Here is a 26405-nt window from a genome sequence, read left to right as displayed (position 1 = left end):
CACATTTGCCCTGCAGTCTGCAGGAGGGGTGGGAGGCCAAGGAAAGATGGAGTAAGTACACCTGCCACAGAAGAAATTGTAATAACCCTGTGATCCTACTACTGACTTGTAGCCATGAATATACACTTGCACTTTAGAGCTGAAAAGTGCTCCCAGGTTCTACAGCTTAGACGTAGTTTGGGTGATCTAAAGGGACCTAAATTAGGCTGCCTTCTTGTTCAAATGTCCTTTCATAAAGAACTGTGTCCGACAGGTACCCTGGTTAACTGCTCAAGAGCTCATCTGATAACACCTTTGAATGCTGCCTTCAGTTTTCATCCCTTCATCATAAAAGAGTATGTTAGAGCTGGAAAAGATCCTGAGAAGGACAGTAAGGGTGAATAATGCCACATGATGCCTTTCATACAAGGAATCAGAAAGTAAACTGGTGCTTGTCATCCTGGAAGGTCGTGGAAGGTGAATGGTAGAAGCTTGCAAAATCATCAGTATCACAGAAGGGGTGAATGGGGCTGATTATTCTGCTCTTCTGACATATGAACTAGGGGCCACCAAATGACGCTCGAGGAGTCAGGTTCAGAATAAACGAAGGGAGGCTGTTCTTCCCGCGTGAGGTAGCCGACATGCGAAACTCCTTGCCACAGGGTGCTGCGGATGCAAAAAGTGTGCACTCCTGCAAAAGGAGACTGGAAAAGTACTTGAGAGGTCAGTAAACTGATAAACCACATCAGACTCGGAAAACCCCATCAGCCGAAATATCTGGGGGCTGGACGAGTACTCAGAGGAAGTAGCATCTAAGTTTGCCCTGTTCTTCCTCTTCTCTGGGCACTGGCTTGTAGCCACTGTTGGAAACAAGATACTGGTCTAGACAGGTGCACGTTCTCGGTCTCAACCTCCAAGGCCGTTCTTGTGTTTTCGCGTTATGTTTTTATGCCCTCAGGACTGAGTGCCAAATGGCATGACTGCAGCTTCTAGCTGACGGTGCTCTGCTGATGCTCAGAAGCCATCTTGTCACTCAGTTCAGCGCAGCTGCTCTGAGATACCCAAATATTAACAGATAACAACTTTAGCTTTATGTTGCAGATTCTTGTGCTACGAATGGTATGTTCCCGCTGAAGCGTCAAATTTGCATCCTGACTTCACTTGAGTTGCTGAGGCAATGCCAGTGTACGTTCCCTGGTAACCGCAGCGGGTCGGTGGTCTGCCTCTGCACGGAGCTGTTGTGTAAGCTGTTCCATCTGGGGGTTGTTTAAGAAAGTGTTGTGCAAATCTGTGGTAAGAGCATCCTTTTAGAGAGGCTGTTTCTGTGTCCGTCTGTGGTCCAGGGAGTTTCACAGCCTTTTTGGTCCCATGCAAGCTTGCTTTTGGCAAGGTTCGGTGAGACCTTTTCAATGGAGTTTCGAATGGAGTATTTTAATAACAGCAAGCCTGCTGGCTGGGAACCAGGTGTTGCTCTGTTACGAGGCTCAGAAAGTAAGCTGGCAAAGTAGCTAGGACTTCTACCGTCAAGCAGGGAAAGCAGACCATGGGATTAGGTGGCTCTTCATCTTAAAGAGTAAGAACTGGACATAGGCTGTTGTTAGGCTTAGAGTTCAGCACCGCTGTCCCATTAGGAGAGGCAGGATACACTCTTAACAAACCAAAGTCTGGACAAAGTCTGAGCAAGAGTTTGAAGTCTGCCTGTGTGGAGAAAGAATGGACTATTATCTACTGGGAGTCGCTCTGCATTTGGCTTATGGAGCAGCCTGGGTCTTGCGAGAGTTACTGGAAAAGGGAATAAAAAGGATGACGTGTTTTGGTGTCTTTATAAAACCATTTGGTTAAGAACTGCTTCAGAACGCCCGAGTTCATTATACCAGGTCATCCTTAAGTGCTTGTTTGGTGTTAAAGAAACTGGATGATTTGCTTTTTCCAAGCAAGAAGGAAAAACTGAGGTTTTATAAAAATTATAGCCTTTGGTCTAGAATGGAACTAATGCTGCTCTTCTACTTCATCACCTCAGCAGCAGGGATCTCAAGCCACTAACTTCATACGCGCGCAGGACTTGGCTGAGAGCATGCGGGTTAGCTCTAGCTGAGGCCGACTGATGCAAGTTTGCACCTCGGGTTTCAGCACTGAAGCACGTAAATGAAGAACTATTGGGGAAGATGGTATATTTAGCCACTTCTGCAGCATGTCTAATTTTAGCACTCTTGGTGGTGGTGGTGGGTGCTTCCTTTCCCATATTACCCTGGCCTATGACAAGCCAAGGACAGATCGTCTGTCATGTAGCCAGCAGGGAAATAGATTCTGTTGTAGATCATGTTTCTCAATTAAAGTGTTACAAGAAGGCAGAAGACCCTGGTGGTACTGAAAGATACTTTGAGTATCATTTTAATAAAAGGAGGTCTGGTCTCAGGAATGAGATACAATCTTTAGAAGTTCTCCTTCTGAGGAGAGAGAAGACATAGCATGTTTCTACGTGAAGCCATTTTCCACTTTTTGCCTGTAAAAATCAAAACCAAGAAAGCAACCTACTGGGTTTGACGTGGTCTCCCACAGAGTCCCCGTGCCTCTTCTGGAAAGGGAAACATCTGCTTAGGAGCTCACCAGGATGATGATCAAGGAGAGTTCTCTGCGGAGGGACCCAGACTTAGGAGGGGAGCTAGCTTTCCTTGCAAAGGGCTGTGATTTTGTTCTTCCGTCTCGATTCAAGAAGAGGCTGAAGTCATTCCAGCAGGCCCAGGTTTGAACGCTTGGTGTTTCTTGTTCTTTTTCTATTGCTTTGTATTTTTTTATTGGATCGGAGAATCAAACTGTGTCCCCCCTAGGCGTTTCTATTTGCAGAAAGTTATTTGCAGCTAGATACCAGCAGGTTTAAAAATAAACCTCCCAGGCTTAGAGTGCAGAGTTAAAATGTCTTTGTAAACAAGGGAAAAAACTTAACAGCAAGGGCAGTGATTTAATAGGGAGAAATAGTTGAAGACTACTAAATCTTTGCTGCGTTTTTTGTGAGGAAAAACCCTATTTATGTATGTTTCTTCTTGGATTGCTTTGAATGTCTCGTGTTGCACGTAGGATGACCACAGCGTTCTGCTGTATTGACTTGGTTGTTCTCTCTGCTATACAAATTTGTGCATAGACCAGTGACTTGGCTTTGGCAAGGGTTTTACCATCACAAGGTGCTTCTTTGTGCTGTTTCCTAGACGCTCTGAAGATGTGGCCAAAGAAATGAAAGTTGTACCAAGGCTGCATTTCATGGTGAATCCCAGCTGCTCTACCACTGCCTGGGACAATTGGCAAAAGACTGGAGAAAGCTGTGCTGCGACAGCAAATGGGCTTGTTGCTGTCCCAGGGTTGCAGGGGTCACAACGTGCTGAAATCCTCCTGTCTTGAGCTTTGCCTATATTTAAATAATCAATGACCCAGTATGGAAGTTAAAAAGTTGAAATTACCAGTGGTGCAGCTGTTTCCTAAGAAACAGCTATTAAAATAGCTCCGGAGTATATTGTAGCATGGAGAGCATTTTGTTTTCATGATTTCTGGTGACAGGTTAAAGTAGATGTATAAAGTTACCCTCTGGGACATGTCTTTTCACTGCCTTGAGGAGAACTGCATGAAGTAGTGATGTGTAGTGCTAGCTTGGGTGGGGACCGTGAGCGGTTTAGACTAAGATAACAAGAACCGTGCAGCACAGCTAAGGACGTTCGCTGTCCAGAGCTGGATTAGTTGTGTTTTAGCTGTGATCACCTAAGGACGTAAGCAGGGCATGGTTTGCAGCAAGAGAAAAGATCTCTTAGTAGACCAACTGAAAAAGTTGGGAAAAAAAATGACAAGCCTTTGGTGTGCAGGCCTTCGTCTGGTCTGAAGTGGGAGCGGTGACTTCTGCTGCTGAACGCGTGTTGGGAATAACCGCTTTGGGACTGCGGTTCCAAGGCAAGTGAACCAATGCAGCGTTGCTGCTAGAAAGAGGAGGTCTTGCTACGTTTTCTTTCTTCCATCACTTGTTCCCTCTTGCCTTCCTCACTGTGTGGTCATGCCCTCTCTCTCTGGGACCCAACGGACCTTTCCCTGAGCTGGCTTAACTCGCTGGAATATCATCCCGTGTATCGCAGCTCAGTTTTCTGCCTTTCCAAGTAGGTTAAATCAGTTCACAGAGGGGCTGGCAAGCTCCAGAGCTGGCCCTAGGTAGGCAGCGGCAGCGTGTCTCTCTGGGAATGGAGGACAGGGAGGGGGATTCTCCCTCTTGGCAGCAGGGAGCTGTTAATTTTTGTGTCTTGCAGAGCTATATCTTGTGCTTGAATATGTGCGCTAGTGAGATGACCTGAAAGTAAAGGTAATTGGACTTGCTAAGTACAGAAAAAAGTGCTAGCAGGCAGAGTGGTAATGAGGTGGTGATAGGGAAGAGAAACAAATGATCTGTGGAACAGGTAGATGTTAACTGGAAGGGGGCAAGAAGGTGTTTTATGAAACCAGTATCTCTTTTCAGAGTTATGAATTTCAGTTCTCGTGCTCATCTTTTGCAGGACTCTCTGTGGTAGGATGAGGGAGCCTTCCACAGTGCTGTTGGTTGGAAGGGACCTCTGGAGGTCTCTAATCCAACCTCCTGCTTAAAGGACAAGTGCTAACACTAGGTCATGTCAGCCCTGGCTATGTCTAGCTGAGTCCTGAAACCCCCTGAGGATGGGACTGCCCCTGCCCCTTTCCAGTGACCTCTTCCAGGGCTGTACTACCCTCAGTTAACTTCTTCCTGCTGTCCAAGCTAACCCTCCCAGGCTGCAGTTTGTGGCTGTTGCCACAACTATTATATCGCGGGCTGCTACAGAGAAAAGTTTGGCTCCATCATCTCTGTACCTGCCTTTTCAACAGCTGTCGGCTGTGGTTAGCCCACCCCTTAGCCGCCCCTTTGCCAGGCTGAAGGAGCCCAGAGCCCACAACCTCTCCTGCGAGGCCACATGCTCCTGGCCCCTGGCTCTCTGAGTTGCCCTCTGCAGATCCCCCTCCAGTTTCTCCCCATCCCTCTTGAACTGAGGGCCCCAAACTGGTCACAGTATTCCAGATGCAGGGATCTGCTGGTGAGTTTACAGCTTGTAACAGAAGCGTTTTTATCCAGAAATCCATTTTCTCATGACCTGTCTTCTTCACACTGCTGGAGGGGGGGGGGGCATGTGCATATAAACCTCTGTTCTTCTCACTCTGCTTAGGTATAATGGTGGATAAAGAGCTTCAGGGAAGGAAAGGAAGGGAATGTTTCAGGCTATTGATGCAAAGTGGCTCTGGAGAGCTGATGATCCTTGAGGGTGGCCTCTGTCCACTTATCAGACCTCAGTGGACAGGGACAAAGTGGAAGGAGCCATTAAGTCAGCACTGCGGGCTGCTAGAAACTGGGCTGAGTTACTGAACCCTGGAAAGGGAGGATTAGAGAATCTTATTTGGAAGAAAACAAGAAACTGGTAAATTTATCCTCTTAGGACCCTGTGGAGATTGGGGCTGGGGGAAAGGACCAGAAAGTATTTGAGCTCCTGATGTGATACTGCTTCCTTCCCAGGCATCTCCCGCTGGAGCTGGTGCTCTCGAGGCGGCTAGCAGGTCCCTCAGAGGCGACCCTGGATGGCAGGTTTTAATCTCCATGCTTTACTTGTGTAACTGTGAGGAGGCTGTAGTTCTGTCTGCTTTATTCATCCTCTAATCCATAACGCAGATGTCACTATTTTAGTCTGTCCGTAAATAAGCTGTACGACTGGCAAAAGGGATGCACTGGATGGATAGGTTTTAGCTAAGGTTACTTAAACCATGCCGTAGAGCAGTATTTAAAAATTTTTTTAATCTCACTTTCCTTTTCAGGAAGAAACAAAAAGGTTGGTCTGTTAGCTATTGGTAGCAAAGCTAGAAGATTTATTATAGCAGTTGTAGTTTACTTCCTTAACTGTCCTTTCTGACAGTTTTTTCTGTTGGAAAAAATGTGTTCCACTAAGCAAACAATGTTTAAGGTTAACTTCTTTCAATAAGAAACAGCGTGTTTTTTCCCCCAAGGAATTACCCAAGAATTTCCCCTTGTATCACTTCTTTATTTTTCACAAGTGGTTTCACATTTTTAACAAACTCCCTGCTGCCTTCACAGTGGCTGCCATCTCATTATACCTATCCCAGAAGGATCTGCTCAAAATGATGCAAATTTAAAGTTAACTGGAAAGACTGTTCTAGGGAACAGTATCCTCATGAGCCAGTTTCCACTCATTTTCTTCTCATGTCGTTGTAAGCAGCTCATTTCTTAAATGAGAAGGAGTCAGACAAAGTTCAGAAAATGCTCTTTCTATTCCTGCAGTAGGACCTGGAAAAAAGCCACCCGTGACTCTGCCTCCACCTTGTTTGCCGTGGACCGAGCAGGAGTTGGCGGCTCAGCCTTCCTGGGCTGAGCCCAGGAAGCAGCAAGCAATCCTGCGTCTGAATTGGTTACCTGCCTCTTTGAGGCTTAGTAGCATTCCCTGTGTTTACTCTGTAGATGTCTAACTTCTGCTTCGTGTTGTGGTTGTGGATCAGGAGATTGCTGTAGATTCTGGGGGCCTGACCTCTGGTTCGTGTGGGCTGGGGTCAAGCCTTGCTGACTCTGGCAATACCCGGGGGAAAACCATTGCCCTGTTTTTCAGAAGATGGAGGCCAGGCCTGGCTCTGGGGGAAGGTAGCTGAGCTGTGTTGCAGGATGTTCAGCTTGGGTCCTGTGCCATGCTGGGATGTGCGATGTGCAAAAGGGGACAAAAAGGGCAGAGTGCTGTGCCGTGGTGGAATATCTTGGGGATGTCCCTTTGCCCTCCATTTCTGAATGAGTTTATCATTCTCCCGTGGTACTGTAAGGGAGTGGGGGCATCTTTGTCAATCCAAATGCTAAAAAGAGTCAACATCATTCAAAAAAACCCAACATATTGCTTTGGTATCTTTGGATTTTGGGACCTTTTTGCTGAATTTGAGTCATTTTTTTTCTAGCTCTTCCTCACAGTCCTCGAAGCTAGGAGTGCATGTGTGCACTGAAGAAATGCATGAGCAATAAAGCCATTTCTGAGAACTGGGTCTTCAAGACCAGCGTCATTATTATAGGAACTAAGTGACTGACTTCGGCACCTCAGTGCCTGTTTCAGCTTGGTATTGTTTGTACAAATGTAATGCTGTAAGACTCCAGCGGGGATTTCCCCACTGCTGGAGTCCTGGGAGTAAAACTATTAGAATTTGGTCACGGCTGGAAAACTCACTAGCTAGGCAGGGCAGAGGGGGTGGGAGGATTGCAGCGGCAGAAGTGATGTGCCTGAGTCCTCCTCAAAGCCAAATCACAAGCTTGACTTGCAAGCCAAGGCCCAGTTCGGTGACCAACTTCTCCCCTACCTCTACGACCATCCCACGTCCCCTACCTGCGGTGTCATACGAGGTCCCCTCTTCAGAGCCAGACCTGCCTGCCCCAGTACCCCAACCACACTGTTATCTTGAGTGTCCCCAGATGTTCACCTCTGGATCATCCCAGATTTCCCTGATGTGCTGTGCAGTGACAGTGTAGGACCTAATCCTCTCACCTTCAACTCCAGTGTCAGTACCAGCCCCAGGGGCAGCAGCAGCTCAGTTACTCTGTCTCACAGCCCTCTTCAGCCCTAATAATATCTCAGTTTTCTTTAAGCTTCAGACCCTTTGATCCTCCCTCCTGGCTGCCTCTGAGCTCCAGCATCACTCTGGATTAGACACAAAGAAATGCACCATGTGAGGGAGCAGGAAAAGTTGAGGAAGAGCAGATGGCAGTGATTGGGCTTGTTCTGCAAAGGCTGCAAGCACTGTTCTGACTCTGAATATCAGTACTGATAGAATCAGGAATCCTAAAGGCTGAAATGGTCTTCAGCAGTTCCTCTGTAAGATGTGGGAGAGGAGGAAGATTGAAAGAAACCCAGGCTCCGGGTTGAAGTATTGAGTACAGAGCAGTTACAGTGTGGAAGTGTGCTTGGGTTGCCATGTACGTGTGAGCACGCAGGCTCCTGCTCCTGAGATGGGACAGCAAGTGGGAGAAGGAAGAGGTCCTCCCTGCTCAGAGAAAGAGGAGCGAAGCAAGTAGAAAGTCCCTCTGTCTCTTGTTTTACAGGTCTCTGAAGAACAGATTAGAAGCTATTTTAAACTGCAGAGAAAACAGGGCTCAGGGAAGCTTTCACAGTTCTCACTTCTTCACCTTTCTGAAAGCAAGCCAATAGCAAGTTGGTATATGCAGAATGTGTAATGAGAAAAGCTCCAAATTTCTGGAAATAATAAGGCAAAGAGTTTGATCGGTTTGTCATATATAGTCCTCTGTATTTAGTGAACTTAGACTTGGCTATTTCATCCTAAAACACAATTGTGTTTTGAAGTATTAGGAATAAATGTAGCAAACCTAAAGTTGCAGCTGTATTTACTTGACCGTTTCTTTACTAGCTTCTTATCACATATGTTGTTATATTAATAATAACTCTTGCCATTGAATCATCGTGCAATAGGCAAGCCAACTGCCTTTTCCCAAGAAAAGTGTGTATGCACAGGGGAGGAGAGAAATCTTCGTTCCTGGGCATTCCTACAGCTGTCTGCTGCTGCTTACACTCTAACTATTTTTTAAAAGTTTAAAAAATACTTCTTTCCGTGTCTGAAAAATTATCTATTTTTAGGATCTCATTATGGATATAAGAAATACAAATAGCCTCTGAGCTATGCTTTCCGCTATCCTTTGTCAAAAGCATTCATGGACAAAATTAGAAGGTTTGAGAGGTCCAATAAAAAGATGATCTAGTGGAGGTTACCATATCAACATTATGTTCACGATAGATGGGAGAGAAGTGATGGGATGGTGAGCTAATGAAACAAGAAGTGGCAGGCGTGGGAGAAAAGATGGCCTTTGAACAGGCTTGCAGAGGGTCTGGTTTCTGTTCCCAGTTTTCTCCCTGTTCTTCAGCAGATGCAGGTGCTGACTGAGGGAAACCTGTGGGTGCTGAGCCTGTGAAAGGATCCTTTCCCAACTGGAGTCGTAAACGGACCTTTTGTACGTTCCACCAACTGTGTACTGTGTCCTGTGGGTGCCCAGTGATCTTTAGCACTGCTGACTGCTCATAATTGCTAATATAAATGGCATTGCCAGCACTTTTTTTTATCTCTAACACAATCAGGTCTTGGATCTCTCAAGTTGGGCGCAGAATCACAGGTTGCCTGAAATTTAGAAGAGTCACACAAATCTTTTCTTAATTTCTCTGTGAGGTGATACTTCATCTGGCAAAAGGAATGATATTCCTGGGAGGTGGAAAATGTTGGTGTTGTGAAAGTCAATTTGCTCGTATATGAGGCAAGACATCTATGTGAACAGGTGTCCTGTTTCTATGGGGAAAAAATTAATAAGCAGATTTTGATGCTGTGCTCTTTACGGGGCAGGATGACAACTCATGGCCAACATAAGAAGAAATACCATACGTTGTCCTTCTTCTAGGGTATAGCTAAAATTGTAGTATGTGTGCTCCTGTAATTAAACAGTATAACATTATGTGGTTACCTACATAAAAAGCACAGAAACTACATAAAAGCAGCTTTACGTGTGGCGTATCCTAAATTTGCAGTGTTTGACATTGCAGTAATTTTTAAATTTGTCGCTTAAGACATACATCTTTATATCTCCCTGCTATAACTTGATTGTTGATTGGTTTTAATTTTTTCCTCATCATCTAGAATACAAGTTGTTTTCCTCTCTGCTCTATATGCCATGCTGTTGAAAAGTATTTATCTAACTCCTTTTATTTTCAGGTTCAAAACAAACCAGAGAAGAAACCTGGAACTTCATCCTCAGTCCCTTTGAACTCGGTGGTTAGCCCGTGTGCTCCTCTGCCTGCGAATAAAGCCACCAGCAGCGCCCCTTTGTCCATAAACATTCCACGTTTCTACTTCCCCAAAGGACTTCCGAATGTCTGCACTAATCACGAGGAGGTCATCGCCAGGATTGAAGAAGCCTTTACAGAGTTTGAGGATGAGAAAGCAAGCATCTGTGAAATGGGGAAAATTGCTAAGGTAACTGCTGTCTGGGTTTTTCATTTTCTGGAGAGAGAAACAAAGACTGAAACTACAGCTAATAAAATAACTTATAGCTGTTCTAATTTTTAGTGAAAAAAGAACCAATATGCTTTTGCTCTGAATATTTTTTTTAGATTAAGAAAATAGTAAACAAAAAGGAGCCTGGTTGAAGTGTCTGTGGGAGAAGATTGCTGTTTGTCACACCTGATGTGTGCTGCATCTTGCTCCAATTTGCAAAATGGTTCTTGCAGATTTCTTACAATTACATATCTATATTTCTGTCCTTCTGTAGTTATGCTTATAAGACAGCAGAAACCCAGGGTGCCTCTGCGGTTTCAGACTGCCAGTTACCTTCTTTGTGGCCAGCTTTCCCACTAATCTGGAGGTGGCCTATGGATTCTCTTGCAGTGTTGCTTGAGAAGGTAGTTTCCAACCTAAGACAGTTCTTGGGCATAAACTGCTTATTGTTATTGTTTTATTTTCCCTGTGTGAAAGTCTTAGTGGTGAATTCAGTGTATAAACAAGCAGGTTCTTCTTCTGACTGCTTTTGTATTCTTCTTTGTTCCTGTGTTTCATTTCAGATATGTGGCTGCCCGCTCTACTGGAAAGCACCTATGTTCAGTGCATCAGGAGGAGAAAGGACAGGATGTGTATCTGTACACTCATTTGTAACCGTGTGGAGAAAGTGAGTATAGCACAATGCGAAATTTTCCTTTTAGAAAAAGACCGGTTTGCCCTACAAGTCTGTCTCTCTTTTTTTTTTTTTTTCCTTCCATGAGACATCTCAAATCACTGTCCCTTCTTTAAAAGAAAATAAAAGGCTTAAAATCTCCCTGAGCTTAAGTTTTCTTCCCTATAACTTCTTGAACACCTGTTTCTGTGCTGCATCAACAGACTTTGCATCAATTATGTAGGTGATAAAACATGTTGGTCTGGCTGACGTATGAAACGCATTAACACGCTCCCTAGAAAAATGTCAGCTATTCCGAAATAGCTGACAGACCTCAGCAGTGTTCTGAGATGTTTGTCCGAGGCCTAATTGCTACGCCAGTGCACTGAATAAGTACCACTTGGGAGTAGGGTTGGGAGCGTTTGATAATGTTTTAGGGTGGGAAGGAGTGTAAAATAAAGAAGCAGCAAGGTAGGTAACTTTACAAGGGGGCAAAACTCTGAGAGCTTTAATAGTTTTTGTTACTACCTTTTTCAAACACAATGCATAATAAATTTGTGGGATTTCACAGTCACTTCAGCATACTATTGTCAAAGCTTCTTTTTGAAAGAGCTCTGTATATAGGATGCTCAGTCAGAGGTGTGAGATGGAATAGACCCACTCTCTTGCTTAATCTTTGTTCCCTCTGGAACTTTACTCTGTAAAACACCTGAACAATGTCTTCACCCCGTATCTGGAGAGAGTTCTACTTTTTGACTTAATGGTCACTCTTCAGATTCTTGAAATAGCCTCTAACCCTGAGTTTCCAAAGTATTTTCTGTGATGATATTGTCCAAAAAGGTTCTAGTTACTCTGGCAAAATTGCAAAAATGTTAGGGGTGACTGTGATCAGTAAGTTCTTGACATAGACAACTTTTTTCCTTCCTTAGGTTCCTCCAATTAGTCCTAATTAATCCCTCGTGTATGATAGAGCATAGTTTCACTCTGTCTTGCACGTCATTCAGATATTTGCAGACTGTGGTCATTCCCCTCTTCTGTCTTCTTTCAACCACAGTGTTTCCAAGCCATTTTTGTAAGCTTTCTTCACTTTAATTGCTCTTTTAGAAAGGTTCCCCCCCCCCCCCATCCTCTCGTCTGCCAGTTCCAGAATTCTTTTTGGAAATGTGATAGTCAGAAATAAAAGCAGTGTTCTTCATAAAGTTACACTACAACTACATGAACACAGCCGTAATTTTAAAACGGGAATCTTTAATCGCTGAAGTCTATTTTTAAGCATCTTACTAAGCAACCTGACTTTTCAAAATGCTGTGTGCTCACTGATGTCATTTGAGGTTTGTGAGAGTTGCTGGACATGGAATACTTCTGAAAATTAGGTCCTTCATTTTGGTGCTAAAACGTGCACTTAGGATTCATCTATATGTGCCTGATTTAAAAAAAAGAAAAAGGAAAAAAGCTAGAAATTAGCACCCCTCTTTTCTGTGGCTGACTTAGAATTTGTCTGTTAGTTGGTGTTTGTGGTGTCATGATGTGAATGTGCAGCTAATAGGATTGCTTGTCAGTCACCAGTTGTTTGTTTTTTTTTCCTTGAAGATTTATGAAAAAAAAGACCCTAAAAGTAAAACCTTTTTGATAAAGTCTGCTGTTGGTAAAGTCAGAGACCAGAATTAATGGCAACTAGGGGCATTTCAGTAGTGTGTTTCAATATGATGAGCTCATATACTTTGTGTGGGTGAGAAGTAGTCACCAAGAGTAAATAATGAACAGTGCATTTGCATTTTCACAGTTAATAAGTAATTCTGGAGTAATTTATTGCTTCCCTTATGCTGTATGAAGAACTTGGTGTTTGATATATCCAAACATTCCCTTCTGTTACAGCTGTTTAGTAGTGTTTTGGTGAATGTCAAGGAATTTCTCATTTTCATGAGTGTTTCTATTCCTAGTGAATTAAGTAATTGTGATACATCTGACCTAGATATTAGGCTGTTCTCCGTGACTTCCTGTGCACAGCAGTGAGCTGTGCCATGCTTGACAAGAGATGTCCTTTTGGGGAGTGATTTTTCTGCTTGAAAGTTTAGTCACTGCAGTTTGGCAATATCCTTAAATATTGAAGTATAGCAAAAGATTAAAGTGGAGAGCACGCCTGTTGTGACATCTCATTAGATTGAATAATTTTCTCTCTAAAGAATCAAAATGAGCACAGTCTTCAGTGAGAAACACCTTGTTTACTGCAGCAATGTTAACACAAAACAGAACTCCCCTGGTCAGAAACACCTGGGTGCTACTGTAAGATGTTTAAGAAGAAAATGGGTGCTAATATTCTGAGGTCAACTTTGCATAATTCATGTTGTGAAGTTTCTCCGTAACGTGTGATAAGGCACTTTATAGTCCATTTATGGTTCGTGATTGTTCTGTGGGATACAAAGCAGCTGAACTAACTTCTCATCTCTCTTGTAGGGTCCTACGTAACTGTCATGACGATGCATCCAGATTCACATACCTTTTAGCGAAACCCAGCTGTGACTACCTAGAGCAGGAGGACTTCATCCCGCTGCTTCAGGTACCTGCAGCTGCTCAGCAGTGAATGGATGAGAGGAGGGAGCAATGTTCATTCCGTAACTTTCTTATTCTCATGTCTTTAAATGTTTACCAAGGACGTGCAGACCTTTGGTTGGACAGCACATGGGTAGAGCTTATTTTGGAATGAAATACAAATAAACATTTTAAGTGGGCTACCTTGCATAAGTGCCAACCAGATGCACATCCTGCTAGAGTCACTGAGGATTGTCAAACTTTTAGTCTCTTGTCTCTTCTTAAGATTTGTATTTGCCAGTGCCTGATGATGAGGCTGAAATTCACCCCGTTCCTCTAGATGGTTATTGGGAAAAATATTTGGCACTGTTGATATTCAAGCACACATAAAAGCTTGTCAGAGAAGTTATTAAAAGTTGTTTGGAAAGATAATTATTACGGAATTTGCTTAAGAAGACTATCAGAGACAATATTCCATAGAAATCTTTAAAAAGAATTCTGCCATTCCAATTGTTTTATATTCCACTAGACCTGTTGCTATGTAAATTTTGCTACTGAATTTTTCCTAATATTCAGACTAAAACCTATGCATCTTGATTTCATTTCTTTCCTTTTGTTTTATTCACATGTGGTATCTTTACAAAGCAAATGTAAAAACAAAGTATTGTTCTCTGATTGTGGCTGCTGAGCCTGGCTCTGGATGGATTTAGCTTTTTTTTTTAATAATCTCTCCATAAATCAGGTCCTTCTGATCATCTGTTGATACTTTTTTTTTTCTGAGCTTTTCCACATATCCCTAGATTGCTCACATTGTCTTGCCCACTCTGCAAAACCTCTGTGGAGATGCTTTATTGGGGAAAGATTTTGTCTCTGCGCTGGACGCTTCTCTCTCTCCCAAACAAAACAGGGACTGTGATGGGTAAACTTTCTCATGCTCCTTTTCATCTTTTCCCCACTGGGCACACTGCCTTTCCTGATTGATAACAGCTCTGTTTTTTTGCTACTGGTGCAGTCAAAGGCACGCACAATCTTGTCTCTCAATTAATCAGAGACTGGCCATATTGCACCATGATGTTGCGCCACGATGTTAGCCATCATCAGACTGGCCAAAATCTGGTTGTATTATACCCCGAAGGGTGTATCCATATCTGCTCTCTCTCTTTGTCATGTCACGCTGTAGATAGGGCAAAGTTTTGAACGCCTCCTCTTTTAAAGCAGAGGAGTCAGGTAGCCATTCAGCAATTACACAGAGATTCTGATTCATTTGGGATCTGAGCTGATTCATTCAGGATCTGAGCAGTTTCTCCACATCTTTGGTCATGCATTTCTTGGCAGATTTGACTTTGTGAGCCAGTGGTTGGCTTGCAAAAAACTTATCTTGAGAAAGAGAAATCTCTCTGTATGCATTCTAAGGTTTACAAGAGCTTTCCTTATTATGGAGGGCATAAGAAGCAACTTCATCAACCTTTCAGAGAGTCTTTATTTTGACGCTTAGATCTAACAAATATTAATATATCTTCAATGAATGAAACAGGGTTTTGCAGAGGAGATAGTTGCATGGTCAACTAATTTTTTGTCTCATTCAGTAAAAATGAGTTTTCATCCACTCACTAACTCTCTTCCTTTGTTTTTCTGTCCTTAAGTAAATCAAAATGGCCAACAGGTGCGTATTGCCCAGAAAATGTGTTCTACTTATGCTTCTACAAGGTTCACTTTATAGATAAAAAGAATATATATCATTTTGGTTTTGTTATTAATGCTGCAAATACAGTTTCAAAAATAAGAGAACGTATTGGTTTGTGAGCACAATAGCTTCTAAACATTAAATAAAAGGAGAAGAAAATCTATTTCATTGTGTTTGGTCTTGCCTTGCAGGATGTGGTGGAAACACATCCTGGCCTGACGTTCCTGAAGGATGCTCCGGAATTCCATTCCCGGTATATCACGACGGTAGGCTGGTTCCTTTGATCTCCTGTGTTGCTGCCGTACCAACCCTCCCTTTTCCACTGTTCCCATCAGCAAATTTTTCAGTTGTTTCAAAAAATGTGGTTTTAGTATTGTTAGTAATGAGTTATTTTAAGACCTACTTCCCCAGGGAAAGTTAATCTGCCTGTGTGTATAAGAGGTCATTCAAAAGGATAATAGCAATTCTTTCTAGTCTTAAGCAAATCTAGAAAACCATTTTTGGCCTTTAATCCTGATGGAGGAAAACAAGAGTGATCCCTATTTGGTCTCTGAGAGCTACGAAGTTACCCCTAATTCTGCTGGGCTGCTGAGACATGGAAGGGTTTATATTTAAAGATTTTTGTCACTTGGAGAAAGTCAGGCATGGGGTGTCTGTGATTGCATCTGTTGCACAGCTGGATCTCCTGTCCAGCTCTCCTGCCTCTCACTCTTGCCAGTAAGCATCTCTAGTCTTTCTGAGTCTGAGTTTTGTGACTACTTCTTTTGTTTGTTTGTTCTGTAGCTTTGCTCCGCATTTGCAGTCAGGAGTTAGACTTATGCTTTGCCTGAGTAAGTCTGTACTTTTTTCACCTTGTCTCATACTGGGTATGAATCTGGATAAAAGGTATACGTGTAGGATGTTTTATCTCTGCAGAGAAAACAAATCCAAATAAGGAAAGGCCCATGGGAAAACTGCATCCCAAGAGGGTTCAAGGGCTTAGAAAGTGTTTCCAGTTCTGCTGCCAGGGCCTGCATGGGGGCCGGTTTTGCCAGATATTGGCAGCTGGAAGGTATGTTTTTTGGCAGGCACAGACTTGTCCCTTTCCTGTAAGGAGCAGATGGCAGAGAGACACTCTGTTGCTCTGGGCAAATCCTGAACCATCACAGTAATGTTTTATGAAAATGTGTAATGAGAATCGATTTAAATGTTTAGATTCACTTCAATATGACTGTGAGTGTCAGAGTGTTATCAGCACGTTCCCATGGAGCAAGACAGCAGACATGTCAAGCATAGTAACTGGCCAGAGTAGGTGTAATGATGTCCAGCAAGTTATGGAGGCACGTGAAAGGGTGAGTGTGGAAGGTGCCTGCGGCACATGTACCCTAGTGTTTGGTGCTTAAGCACATAAAGGAGTGAGAGCTGGAAGATTTAAGGCCGCTGGGTAGAGGGTGGGGTGCTGGGGGAATCTGGAGTAGGTAGTGAACGGTAGATGCCTGATGCCATTTTGCGAGTGTGTAAAGGTAATGCTTATTGCAATCTGAGTGTGTATGATCTGGTGTTACGGTTTCCTAGACTCTTCCTAGTGCTTTCTTCTGTTCACCAATGTCTGTGTCCGACTACAGCATCAGCCAGTTGTTCTTTGCCAGGGAGCTGGTCTAGGCACAATACGCAGCTGTCCTGGTGCTGGCTGTTGGATGGTGACAAAGGCAGTTGTGTGTATCGCCTGCCTTTATTAGGTTCTCCTATCCAAACCACACAATGCTCCTGTGTTTTTCAGGGCCTAGTGGAGAGAATAAAGGCAAGAAACAAATGTCTCTGTAGAGCAGGCCCTAGATGATCACCTTTGGTGCCCCAAAAGGAGCAATTGCAGCAATTTCTGGACCTGGGCAGGGTGCTGTGCACTTTCTCGTCTGGGAGGACAGATATGTGAAGCTGAGGTTCCACGCTCTCTTTGAGCTAACTGAAGTGCAGGCTGCTACTGAAAAGGGCAACACCATCCTCCTTCCCTTTTCCACAACCTCCGTTGTGCCAGGGTGAGGTCTTGTGTGACCACATAGCAAGCCAGACCAGGGAACTCATATAGCTGAAATCTAACCTGTGGAAAAATATATATATTTTTCACCTGGATCAAGTTCCTGATCGGACTCAGTGAATAACAGGAGGAGCATTAGTACCTTTCAGGGGAGGACCAGGAATACAGAGCCAATGGTTGGGAGGACACCACTCTTTTAGTAGCTCTCTGCACTTAGGTCTACATAAAGTAGCAGAACTGGACTCTTAATGTGTACGTGAAGCTTCTCTGTGCTTCTTCACTCCACTTGTCTCCACTGTGCTTTCCTACTTCAGTCTGAGCCTTTAGGCACCTTCACTCACAATACTGTGGCAGAGGTAGCTTCCTAGGCTTGCTCCCAGACAGCCAGGAAGTGGTGGTGCTGGTGGTCGAGGGGAATGGTGTGTAGCGGGGGATCTTACGAAGCTGCGATATCCTTCACAGACTCCTCACGCTGGCAGGACAGTGCTGTTCTGGGCATCTGTGCTGACAGACAAACTCCTCCTGAGCTTGGCGTTGGCTGGACCGTTGAGTTGGAGCAGAGTCAAGACCTCAGGAGACAGTCCACTGGGTCAGGTTGTTCCCACCAGGAGTGGCAGTACTGGGCCCACTGCAGCAGTGGCTCTCCTCTCTGACACCAGGAATTTCTGCTTTCATGTTTTCTTTCACAGTCAATTTGGTACTGGTCTCTCTTTAATGTTATGAAATTCAGTATTTCCACCGGGAGGTAATGAAGGAAACAGCTTTGTCCCTGGATTTTGAGACTACTTGGATTCTTTTGATCCCTCCAAGGTAGAGTGCCTTATACCTGCTTACAGAGACAGTGCTGTATTTGCCGCAAGTGCAAGAATCACATTTTATTTTTATGTTACAGATAAGGGCCATAAGGAGACACTGGCTTTTGTGTTCATTACTGGATACAGCATCACTTGTTGAAATCACCTGGAGAGTAAGCTGTCAGTCTAGTATGGATAAGATGTGTATGCATGTTTTAAATTCTTCTTTGCCTCCATCTGCACCTTTTAGAGGTGCCTTTTGGATACAATTGGCTGTACTAAAATCTGTAGCAGTATCTGTGAGCTGCTGTAGTGCCGGGATATTAAACTACCTGTATTTCTTTCAACAGAGACCAACTCCTAAAGCTGGTGAAGACAATGCAGGACATCACATGGCACTTAATGTAAAAACTTTAAAATGTGACTTCTCCTCCCAGAGTGTGCAAGCAGGCTGAGTTAGCACCGCTCACTGTTGAAAAGCTGAGTCAAGGAGTCACCAGTTAAACACAACTTGGCAAATTGTATTGCTTGTGGAGAAATGCTTTGGCTTGTGCAGTGTTGCCAACGTGAAAGGGGACAATGCCCCACAGGGTTTAATAAAGCTTTGTTTTTATTTTCAGAAATGGTATCGTTTTTGTTCTTCCGTGGGAAGACTGGGAAAGGGTCTGGTGCTGACCTGTCAGTGGTTTTGGTGTTGGAGGTAGAAAACATGAGGATGCTGGGGAAATACGAATGGCCCTCCACTTACAAAGGCTGATGTACCAAATTCAGAATAAACGGTTTCCATACTGAGAAAAATGGAGTCAGAATTATGGCTTTTAGTAAGGTCACGGCTGCTGAGTGGAAGTGCTTGTAGCAGCATGTGCCTGAGACCGCTTACTCACCTGGCTTCTAAGATGGGGTTATGCAGCTGGTGCTCTTGCTGAGGGACACAGAGCAGGGAGACCACAGAAGTGAAATTTCTGTTACAGTTAGATACTAAGGCTATGGCTTAAATGGTGCAAATCATGTCAGGCCATGTAATAATATTCTAGTATATATTTCCCAAACACTTTTTTTGACAGCTTGGTTTTTGCAACCTGAAAAGGAAAGAAAGAAGTATTGACGCTGTGTGTTGATATATGCACTGTGTACTATCCATTGAAACTGGAACATGATTTGAATAATAAAGCCTGCACTGAGTGACCGGACATGGGAAAGAAAATAGATGAAAGAGATGCCATTTTACCTCGATCTGCTTTATTTCTACAGCTAACTGAGGAGAGAGCAGAGGGAACATCTTTCCCTTCAGCAATAGGGTGTGATAGAGGAGCAGTTTCTTACGTGTCACAAATGGGGAGATATTTTCTTGTCTTTTTTTTTTTACCCTGCAGGCAGAGGAAAAGAAGCAAGCTGCCTGTCAGGGTCCTTTTTCTATTTGGTGGGATTTTTATTTTTGAGCCTTTGGGATGGTGTGGAAACACCGTATCATCAAGGATCACTACAGAGTGGACAGGTGTGATAATGGGTTGTGTGTGAGTTGAGACCCACTTCAGTCTCCGAGTCAGTCTGCAATCTGGAATCAAAGGCCAGACAAAGTCCAGAAGTGGAGACCAGAATGGCAATGGCTGCCAGAGGCGTTAACCAAGAAAGAAAGATACAGCTTTTCCAGTGTGTTTAAGACTAGAAAAGACCATTGTGATTACCTAGTTTGACCTCTTGTATTACACAGGCCACAGAACATTGCTCAGTGATTGCTATTGTTAAGCTAGGGTTAACTTAGTGGGGGGTTTTATTTATTTATTTACTTTTGAATTGATACCCAGCTTTAGAAGGACAACCATCCTTGATTGAAGCGTCTGGAATGATAAAGAGCCCTCAGTGTTGTTTTTGGAGTTGTCCCAGTGGTCGATCACCGGCAATGTCAAAACCTGCACTCTTGCCAGCCTGGATTGGACCATTTTCAGCTTCTGGTTATGCATTTTATGGGAGGTGAAAAGTCCTCTTGTCCCACATCTCCTCGTGTAGGCTTTTAAGGGCCAGGACAGCTACCAATAGGTGTCGTGTTCAGCTAAGTGGAATTTAGTAGTTCTCTCCAGGATACACTTTGAGTGATCAAATTCTTCTTGTTGCTGTTTTTGAACCCTCAACTATTTGTGTTCATCAGCATTTACTATGCTACCAGTCTGTGTATGTAAGGCAGACTGTTAGCAAAATTATATATTTTGTTCCAAATCCTGTATCTATTTTGGACTAAGAGCTCACTTTTGTGTGACAGAGTCAAAGTGCGGTCCTTAAATGGTGATTGCCCGCTTGAAGCAATCCTAGTTTAGGAAAGAAACCCGTTCCAATCTGTCCGTTTTCCAGATTAATCCGTTACGAGATTAAAGGCAAGATCTGTTTTGTAATGTTAATTTTCATGTTGGAATAGCATGCACTCTTAAGGTTTACCAAATCCTGGTATAAAATGTTAACATGATGTCGGAGACTTAAAGGTTTGTTGGCATTCTGTTTGTTTGACAAGAATTATATTCCATAGATTCAGTGCTAATAGTCGTGAACTGTATCTCTAACTTCTCTTGTTGAAGATGTCATGTTGTTAACGATGTTGGTTTGTTCTTGTTTGCCTCGTTAAGTTTATCCATGCGTGTGCTTGATCACACACTTGGGTTTTCCCTGCCTGGTGGTGACACTTGACAAGCTACCACGGAGCACTCTAGGAGGGGGTCAGCCACGCTCCTAGGTGCTCGGGAGGACGCAGTCTCGTGCTGCTGCTGTTCCTCTTGAGATCTCAGAAGTGTGTGCGTTCCCTCCCCATGCGTTTTATTCCCATTTCACCAGAGGCAGATTAGCAAAGGAGATGAATGACACACACACCTGCCTAGGATATGGGGAGACAGGTAATCTCCACTGCTTACTTTTCAGTGGAGCCACCAAGAAGATGAGGCATTGTTATAGATACGGTAGAACAGACATTATTGTGGGTTTCATTTGCATGCCATGTTCGCTCTTCAAAAGTCCTGATTTTTTTCTGAAATGCAGAACACTATATCAGCTGAGATCCATGTGGGCTGCAACACCCTAAGCTGGAAAAACTCATTTTCAAAGTGATTTTGAAGCACTTTGACCATATTTCCTGACATAAATATTGTAACTGCATACTCAAAGATGTGAATTAAGAGCAGAGTGGAAGTGAATAATACTGTTTCAGAAAAAAATGCTACTTTCAAGCTGCATAGTGGATTAAGGATAATAGTATATACAAGAACATTCACAAAACAACTTTCAGAAAGTCTCCCCCCCTGGATAAGTGGATAAACCAAATAAAATTATTCTATTTAAATTCCCAAACCGGTATACTTAAGTAGCCGATTTCAAGAAAACTGTTTGTGTGTTGCAGGTTATACAGAGAATATTCTACACAGTCAATCGATCCTGGTCTGGGAAGATCACTCTAACAGAGCTGAGGAAAAGCAACTTCTTGCAAGTACGTTGGTTTCTGCCTGGATGGGGCGTAGAGCCCGTAGATGCGTTTGTTCCTGTAGGTGTGTACTATCTAGTGAGGGAACCGCGCCTGGGCTGCGGTGGTGTAGACCAAGTGCTCGGTGCCTGGGTAGGGCCAGAACTGGAGGCAGCAGTGAGTTAAGTGTCACAGTCACCAGGGGTGAAAACCGGGGCCCAGAGTGGCCTGAGCAGAAGGTCAAGGCGTGAGTGTGTGCACTAGGGCTGAAGCTCCATCAGGCGGTTTGGCTAGATCAGGAGCCAAAGAGCGGAGGAAGGGAAGTGATACCCTGCAGCGCGCCTGTGGTAAGCGGCTCATTGAGCAGCCAAGAATAGCTGGTGGGCTGCCCGCAGTCTGCGGTGGGTAGGACAGCCAATTTCCTGACTCCCAGCCGGCAACCGGCCCATCGACAGTTGGTCAGGCTTGTGCTGTCCAGTTGCAAGGCAGCATGTCGCAGAAGCTGATTTCCAGTTCTGCAGTAAACTTCTCCGGAAAGGGTAATGAATGAGGTTCAGTGCTTGTTACAATCCCTGTGATGTATCCTTGTGTGGGCAGAGATTTCAGGTTAAGGACCTCCCTGTTCTTTGTATATTCAATCCAAAAAAGCACCAGGTTAAAACTGTCTAAGGCTGCTCAACTCCAGCCCAACCTAAGAAGCCAGAAAATCTTTATGCTGAACGGTCAAGGTGAGGACTTGGCTAAAACAGTGGGATTTCTCTACTTCATCCTGTTTTCCCCTCCAGATGTAGCGTGCTTTCTTCTTCTAAAGCCTCAAGCATGAATTTGTACTCTTCCTCCTTTTGGATCTCTTCTAGCCACTGGTCGCATCAGCTAATCAAAAAACCAGTGCTCCCTTTGAGTTTCTCATGCTGGTCCAAGCTCTCTGATCTCTGTTCCTGCCTACTCCACCTTCTGTTGTAAACAGATCCTCCCAGCTGTCACCTGCATCTTTGTTCACCCATTTTCTCCCTTTATATGCTCTTTCCCTCTCTGTCCTTGCATGCCCACTCTGCCTTTCATCTCCTGCAGCAGGGAAGTTCAGCTCCTGAACTATATTTGCTTGGGCAGCTCTTTGCTGTATGTGCCTGTGCATCAAGAGAGTGTAAATGGCATATTTTGGCATAGGCTGTAATGAAAATATTAGTTACTGAAAAAAACACCCCAAGTGAGCATCAGCTGCAGAGAAAGGGAGGGAACCGCGATGAGTCGAACAGGCTGGTGAGTGACTGCGCAGAGGTCTTGCTCCAGCAGGTCAGCACAGTGCAGGTCTGGCAGTCCCGTCCTGTTGTCCCTGCGTGGAAGTTCGCTGAACCTAGCTGTTAGTGAGATGTGAGCTTTGTGCTGATGAAGATGGGCTCCTGAGATGTGGAGACAACTGAAAGTTGGCAGTGACCTATGGAATGGCTGTATAAGGCATGACATCTGCTTTTGTGCTAATGGATAGGAGGCCCGCTAAGCCTGCCGACAAACATAAGAAGGCCTACTAAGCCTGCCCTTCCCTTCCTGGAGACTGGCAGAGCAGCCAGGACAGAGCTGTAGCTTGCTTCAGTCTGCTGGCTTGAGTCTTTTGGTTCCTGAGGACCTGCTTCATTAGGCTGAAAAGGCTGTCTGGTGTCCCATGGCCCTCAGCCCGAGGGGAAAGGCGAGCAGAGGAGTGGTGCTGGCAAACGTGCAATGCAGATAGCGTGGAGAGGAGGGAAGGACAGAAGTAGGTGTAGAAAGGGAATGAAACAAGGACCTTGCTGCTAAATGTTTTCTAACAAGAGTATGTTAAAAGAGGTCATGGTTAGAGATCTGCCCAAGCCCCTCAGTTAAACCAGACCAGTTCCTGTCACCAACAGCCCAGGGAAATCAGTGTGATTGGCATGATCTACATGGATCCCTCCTTCCCCGATCCAGGCATGAGTCTGGAGCAAGACTCGATCTTGCATTTCAGAGGTCAGACAAGGTTGTGTGTTGTGTAAATATGCATTTCAGTTCCTGTAGAGCGCCGTGGACTTGCAGTGGTAAATGGCTCTGGGAGGCTCTTGTGCAGGTCAGAGATGTTTCACAAATAGCAGAGCCTAGCTGAGGCAGCCGTTGTCCTCCTGTGCCTCTGCCTCACTCCTCGCTATAGCTGAATGGTCACAGGACTTGCTCACAGGACTGGGGGAGGTATTGTGCACGCACAGGCTAGCCAGGGTAGCCAAGCCACATACTGCACAATCTCCTGTTAAATAAAGAATGCAGCAACAAAGTCTCCTGCTGTGAGGAAAGGTTATGCTTTGGGTTAGCTCGGGGAGCTGCGTTCACCCAGCTTCCACAGAGGCTGGAGGACTTGAGCTGCTGGAGTGCCTCCTCGTCTGGATTTAACTTTCCACTTTTATCTGTACCATTTCAGACTCTTGCTCTCTTGGAAGAAGAGGATGACATAAATCAGATCACAGATTATTTTTCCTATGAGCACTTCTATGTCATATACTGTAAATTCTGGGAGCTGGACACTGACCATGATCTTTACATCAGCCAGAAGGATCTGGCTAGGTACAGTGATCAAGGTATGCTGTCTCCAAGCTGCTTCTTGAGCAGATGCTATAAGTTTTCAGGGGCTGAAGGGCCATGGATAAGTTAATGGCATAAAAATCTATGAAGGGCTAAAAAATCCAAAGGCAATTCCTCTGACTCAGGAATTTCATGCTCTGCAAATTGTTGAAGGCTGGGAAAGCGTGCTGGGAAGTGTCACTGCATGTGCAAACTGGTTTTATGTTGTGTATGCTGGGCTGGGTGGAGACACCCAGTCAGATTGGCTGTTCTAAGATTATCCATGTTCTCAGACCACGATATACCCATGTGTTTACCAATTAGAAATCATGATTTAACGTCTATTGACCAGCATGTTTTAACCCTGAAGACAAAGCCTTCTTGAACTCTTCTGTATGGTTGCTTCACTTTTTGGCGAAGTTTGTCTAGGACAGAGAATTAAGCCTGGAGAAGTAGGGGATGTTTGGACACAAAATATGACTGGAAGTGCCAGGAGACGTGAAATACATGGCAAGGTGCTACAGTGTGTAGGGTTACAGGGATCCCAGTTGTGACAAGTTGTCAGGAATTGCTGGAGATCTGGGGCTGGGGGACAACATTTTGTAGAGCCAAGATCCAAGGAGGCAGAAGTGAGAGAGAAGGAAGGGGGTGTGAGGATGACGATGCTGCAGGTACGGGTGCGTGTCGGAGGGTGGTGGTGGCCCCCATGCCCTGGGTGCAGGCATTTATGGGATTGCCATGGGTTTTTGGGTGACTGTGGCAGTCACAGGGTTGTACAGGAGTCTGTCAGCCTGTGCCGGGGGATTTGAGAGGTGGTGCAGGGCGTGTGTGCCTGGCTACGGTGTTGGGGGGTGTGCTGGGACTATGGAGGAGAACAGCTAGAAGGAGCTAATGTGGGGGGTAAAGGAAATGTGTCAGCAGTCAGGTCAGTGTGGAAATCCTGTTTCAGACTGATACTTGCTGCTTGGCTGGTGTGTCTCTACTGTACAGTCCGCCCCACACATTTTGTGGCTGGCAAAGCCCTCCTGCTCACCTGTAACAGTGCTCTTTTTTTCTTTTCTTTGGCCTTTCCTGCAGTGGGGTTGCCATGGCTTGTGCTCTGCCAAGAAGTGTCTTGTAGGGATTTTGGAAAGGTCTTGATTTGATGCGTAATTTTTGCTTGATGGCTGAACTCCTTTTGCAATGCACATTGAAGTAGAGCCTCCTCGTATCAGCAGGATTCGGTTATGTGGCAAGTCCTGCTTCAGCAAAGTAGGGGTAGTATCGCCCATGTCCAAGAATCCAGATTATATACAGTTGCCATGTTTTCTGTGAAAAACAGTGTTGGGTAGGATGCAAAGGCAGACACAATGGCAGAATTGTCCTTGCCTGCTTTTAGAGGGCTGCCAAACAGGGACCAGTAAAGTGGCTAGATAGAGAGCTTGCTTTTAGCAGTGGGAAATGGCTTTCTGTGCATTCAGCATGCACAGCTGTATTTAGCATTTTCCTATGACCTGTAGGCTCATTTTCTTCATGTTTTCTTTGTCTCCAGCTTTATCAAACAGAATTATCGAGCGAATATTCAGCGGCGCTGTGGTGAGGTGAGGAATAGCATACTGGCTGGGGAGGGATGTGAGAGGGATTTCTGTCAGGCTGATTAGAAATGCAAGAAACTCTCAAAAATTTCCACTGATCAGAATGGTTTCCAACATGGTGCTCTAGCTGGAGCTGCCTGAATATGGAGTGGGACGTCCAGGTATCTTAAGAAAGCAAATGAAAAAATCCCATAGGATCTTCGCTTACAGACCTCGCTGTAGAAGAAGCTGGGCATGGCAGGTGGGAACATGCAGGCACCGTGTGCGCGTGCCCCCCAGCAGCACAGTGCTAGCTGGAAGGCTGACAAATAAAACACTCCAGGACTGCTTGGGGGATGCGACATGGTAGACGAGTCTCAGCTCTGCAGTGACAGCAGGGCAGCAAATGCAGTGCCTGCAGGGGAGGCCATGAGGACTGGTGCTGCAGAGGGCAGGGAGAACAGGCCAAATGGGTAAAGATGTCCCGTTTTTCTCTCAGCAGTGATTTGGGGCTTTTTAAAATGTGTTTGGTAACATTCTGAGTATTTAGGAGCCTGTTTTCTTTGTTTCAGAGGAAATGAAGTCCAGAAGGAAGGCCGGATGAGCTATGCCGATTTTGTGTGGCTGCTGATTTCGGAGGAAGACAAAAGGAGTGCTACAAGGTCTGACCGATTCTAGTGTGTCCTAGTAAAAGGGTGGAGATAAGCTTACAGAAACTTCTGTGACTTACTGCTTTCCACAACAGACGGCAGCTTGGATTTCAGTCATTGTTTGGAAGAAAGCAACTTACTGTCAACTTTTGGTCCAATCATTTGCCTTTCTTGAGGAAAAATTGCTTAAAAGGAGTTTTGTTTTGTTTTTTTTAAACGTTAAATATCTTGGTAGTAATCAGTCACTTCAGTTACCCGGTGCCCATCTTCCTGTGGGGAAGGGCTTGGAGAGCAGTAGTGGTTTGTAAGAAAAACTGAATTTGTTTGGTCTCCCCTCTTGCGACGGCAGTCCTTGGCCCTTTGTGCAGGGGCAGCGACAGATACCATCTGCCAGCCCTGAGCCCCTGCTTCTCGGAGCAGAGTTCAGCTCAGACGGCTGCAGCTTCATGGCCACCTGCTCCACCGCGCTGCGAGGGCAGGCGTGTGT

At 44.7% G+C, this 26405-nt stretch overlaps 1 protein-coding gene across 8 annotated transcripts in view; it reads left to right on the top strand.

Annotated features, from left to right (window-relative positions):
* Positions 1-26405, top strand: part of PPP2R3A (protein phosphatase 2 regulatory subunit B''alpha) — a 54568-nt gene that overhangs the window by 19896 nt on the left and 8267 nt on the right. For 6 of the 8 annotated variants that reach the window (XM_064517045.1, XM_064517047.1, XM_064517046.1 and 3 more), the window contains 8 exons: positions 9760-10020; positions 10605-10708; positions 13148-13250; positions 15098-15172; positions 21094-21180; positions 23576-23732; positions 25247-25295; positions 25841-25930. In XM_064517045.1, coding sequence (XP_064373115.1) covers positions 9760-10020; positions 10605-10708; positions 13148-13250; positions 15098-15172; positions 21094-21180; positions 23576-23732; positions 25247-25295; positions 25841-25930 — 926 coding nt within the window. Of the gene's footprint in view, positions 1-9759; positions 10021-10604; positions 10709-13147; positions 13251-15097; positions 15173-17382; positions 17731-17812; positions 17919-18064; positions 18338-21093; positions 21181-23575; positions 23733-25246; positions 25296-25840; positions 25931-26405 lie in introns of those variants that run through there. The other 2 variants (XR_010390536.1, XR_010390535.1) reach the window with 2 other exon arrangements.

The sequence above is a fragment of the Dromaius novaehollandiae genome, chromosome 9 (assembly GCF_036370855.1).
Source record: "Dromaius novaehollandiae isolate bDroNov1 chromosome 9, bDroNov1.hap1, whole genome shotgun sequence".
NCBI classification, from domain to species: Eukaryota; Metazoa; Chordata; class Aves; order Casuariiformes; family Dromaiidae; genus Dromaius; species Dromaius novaehollandiae.
This window is presented reverse-complemented; position numbering and strand designations above follow the sequence as displayed.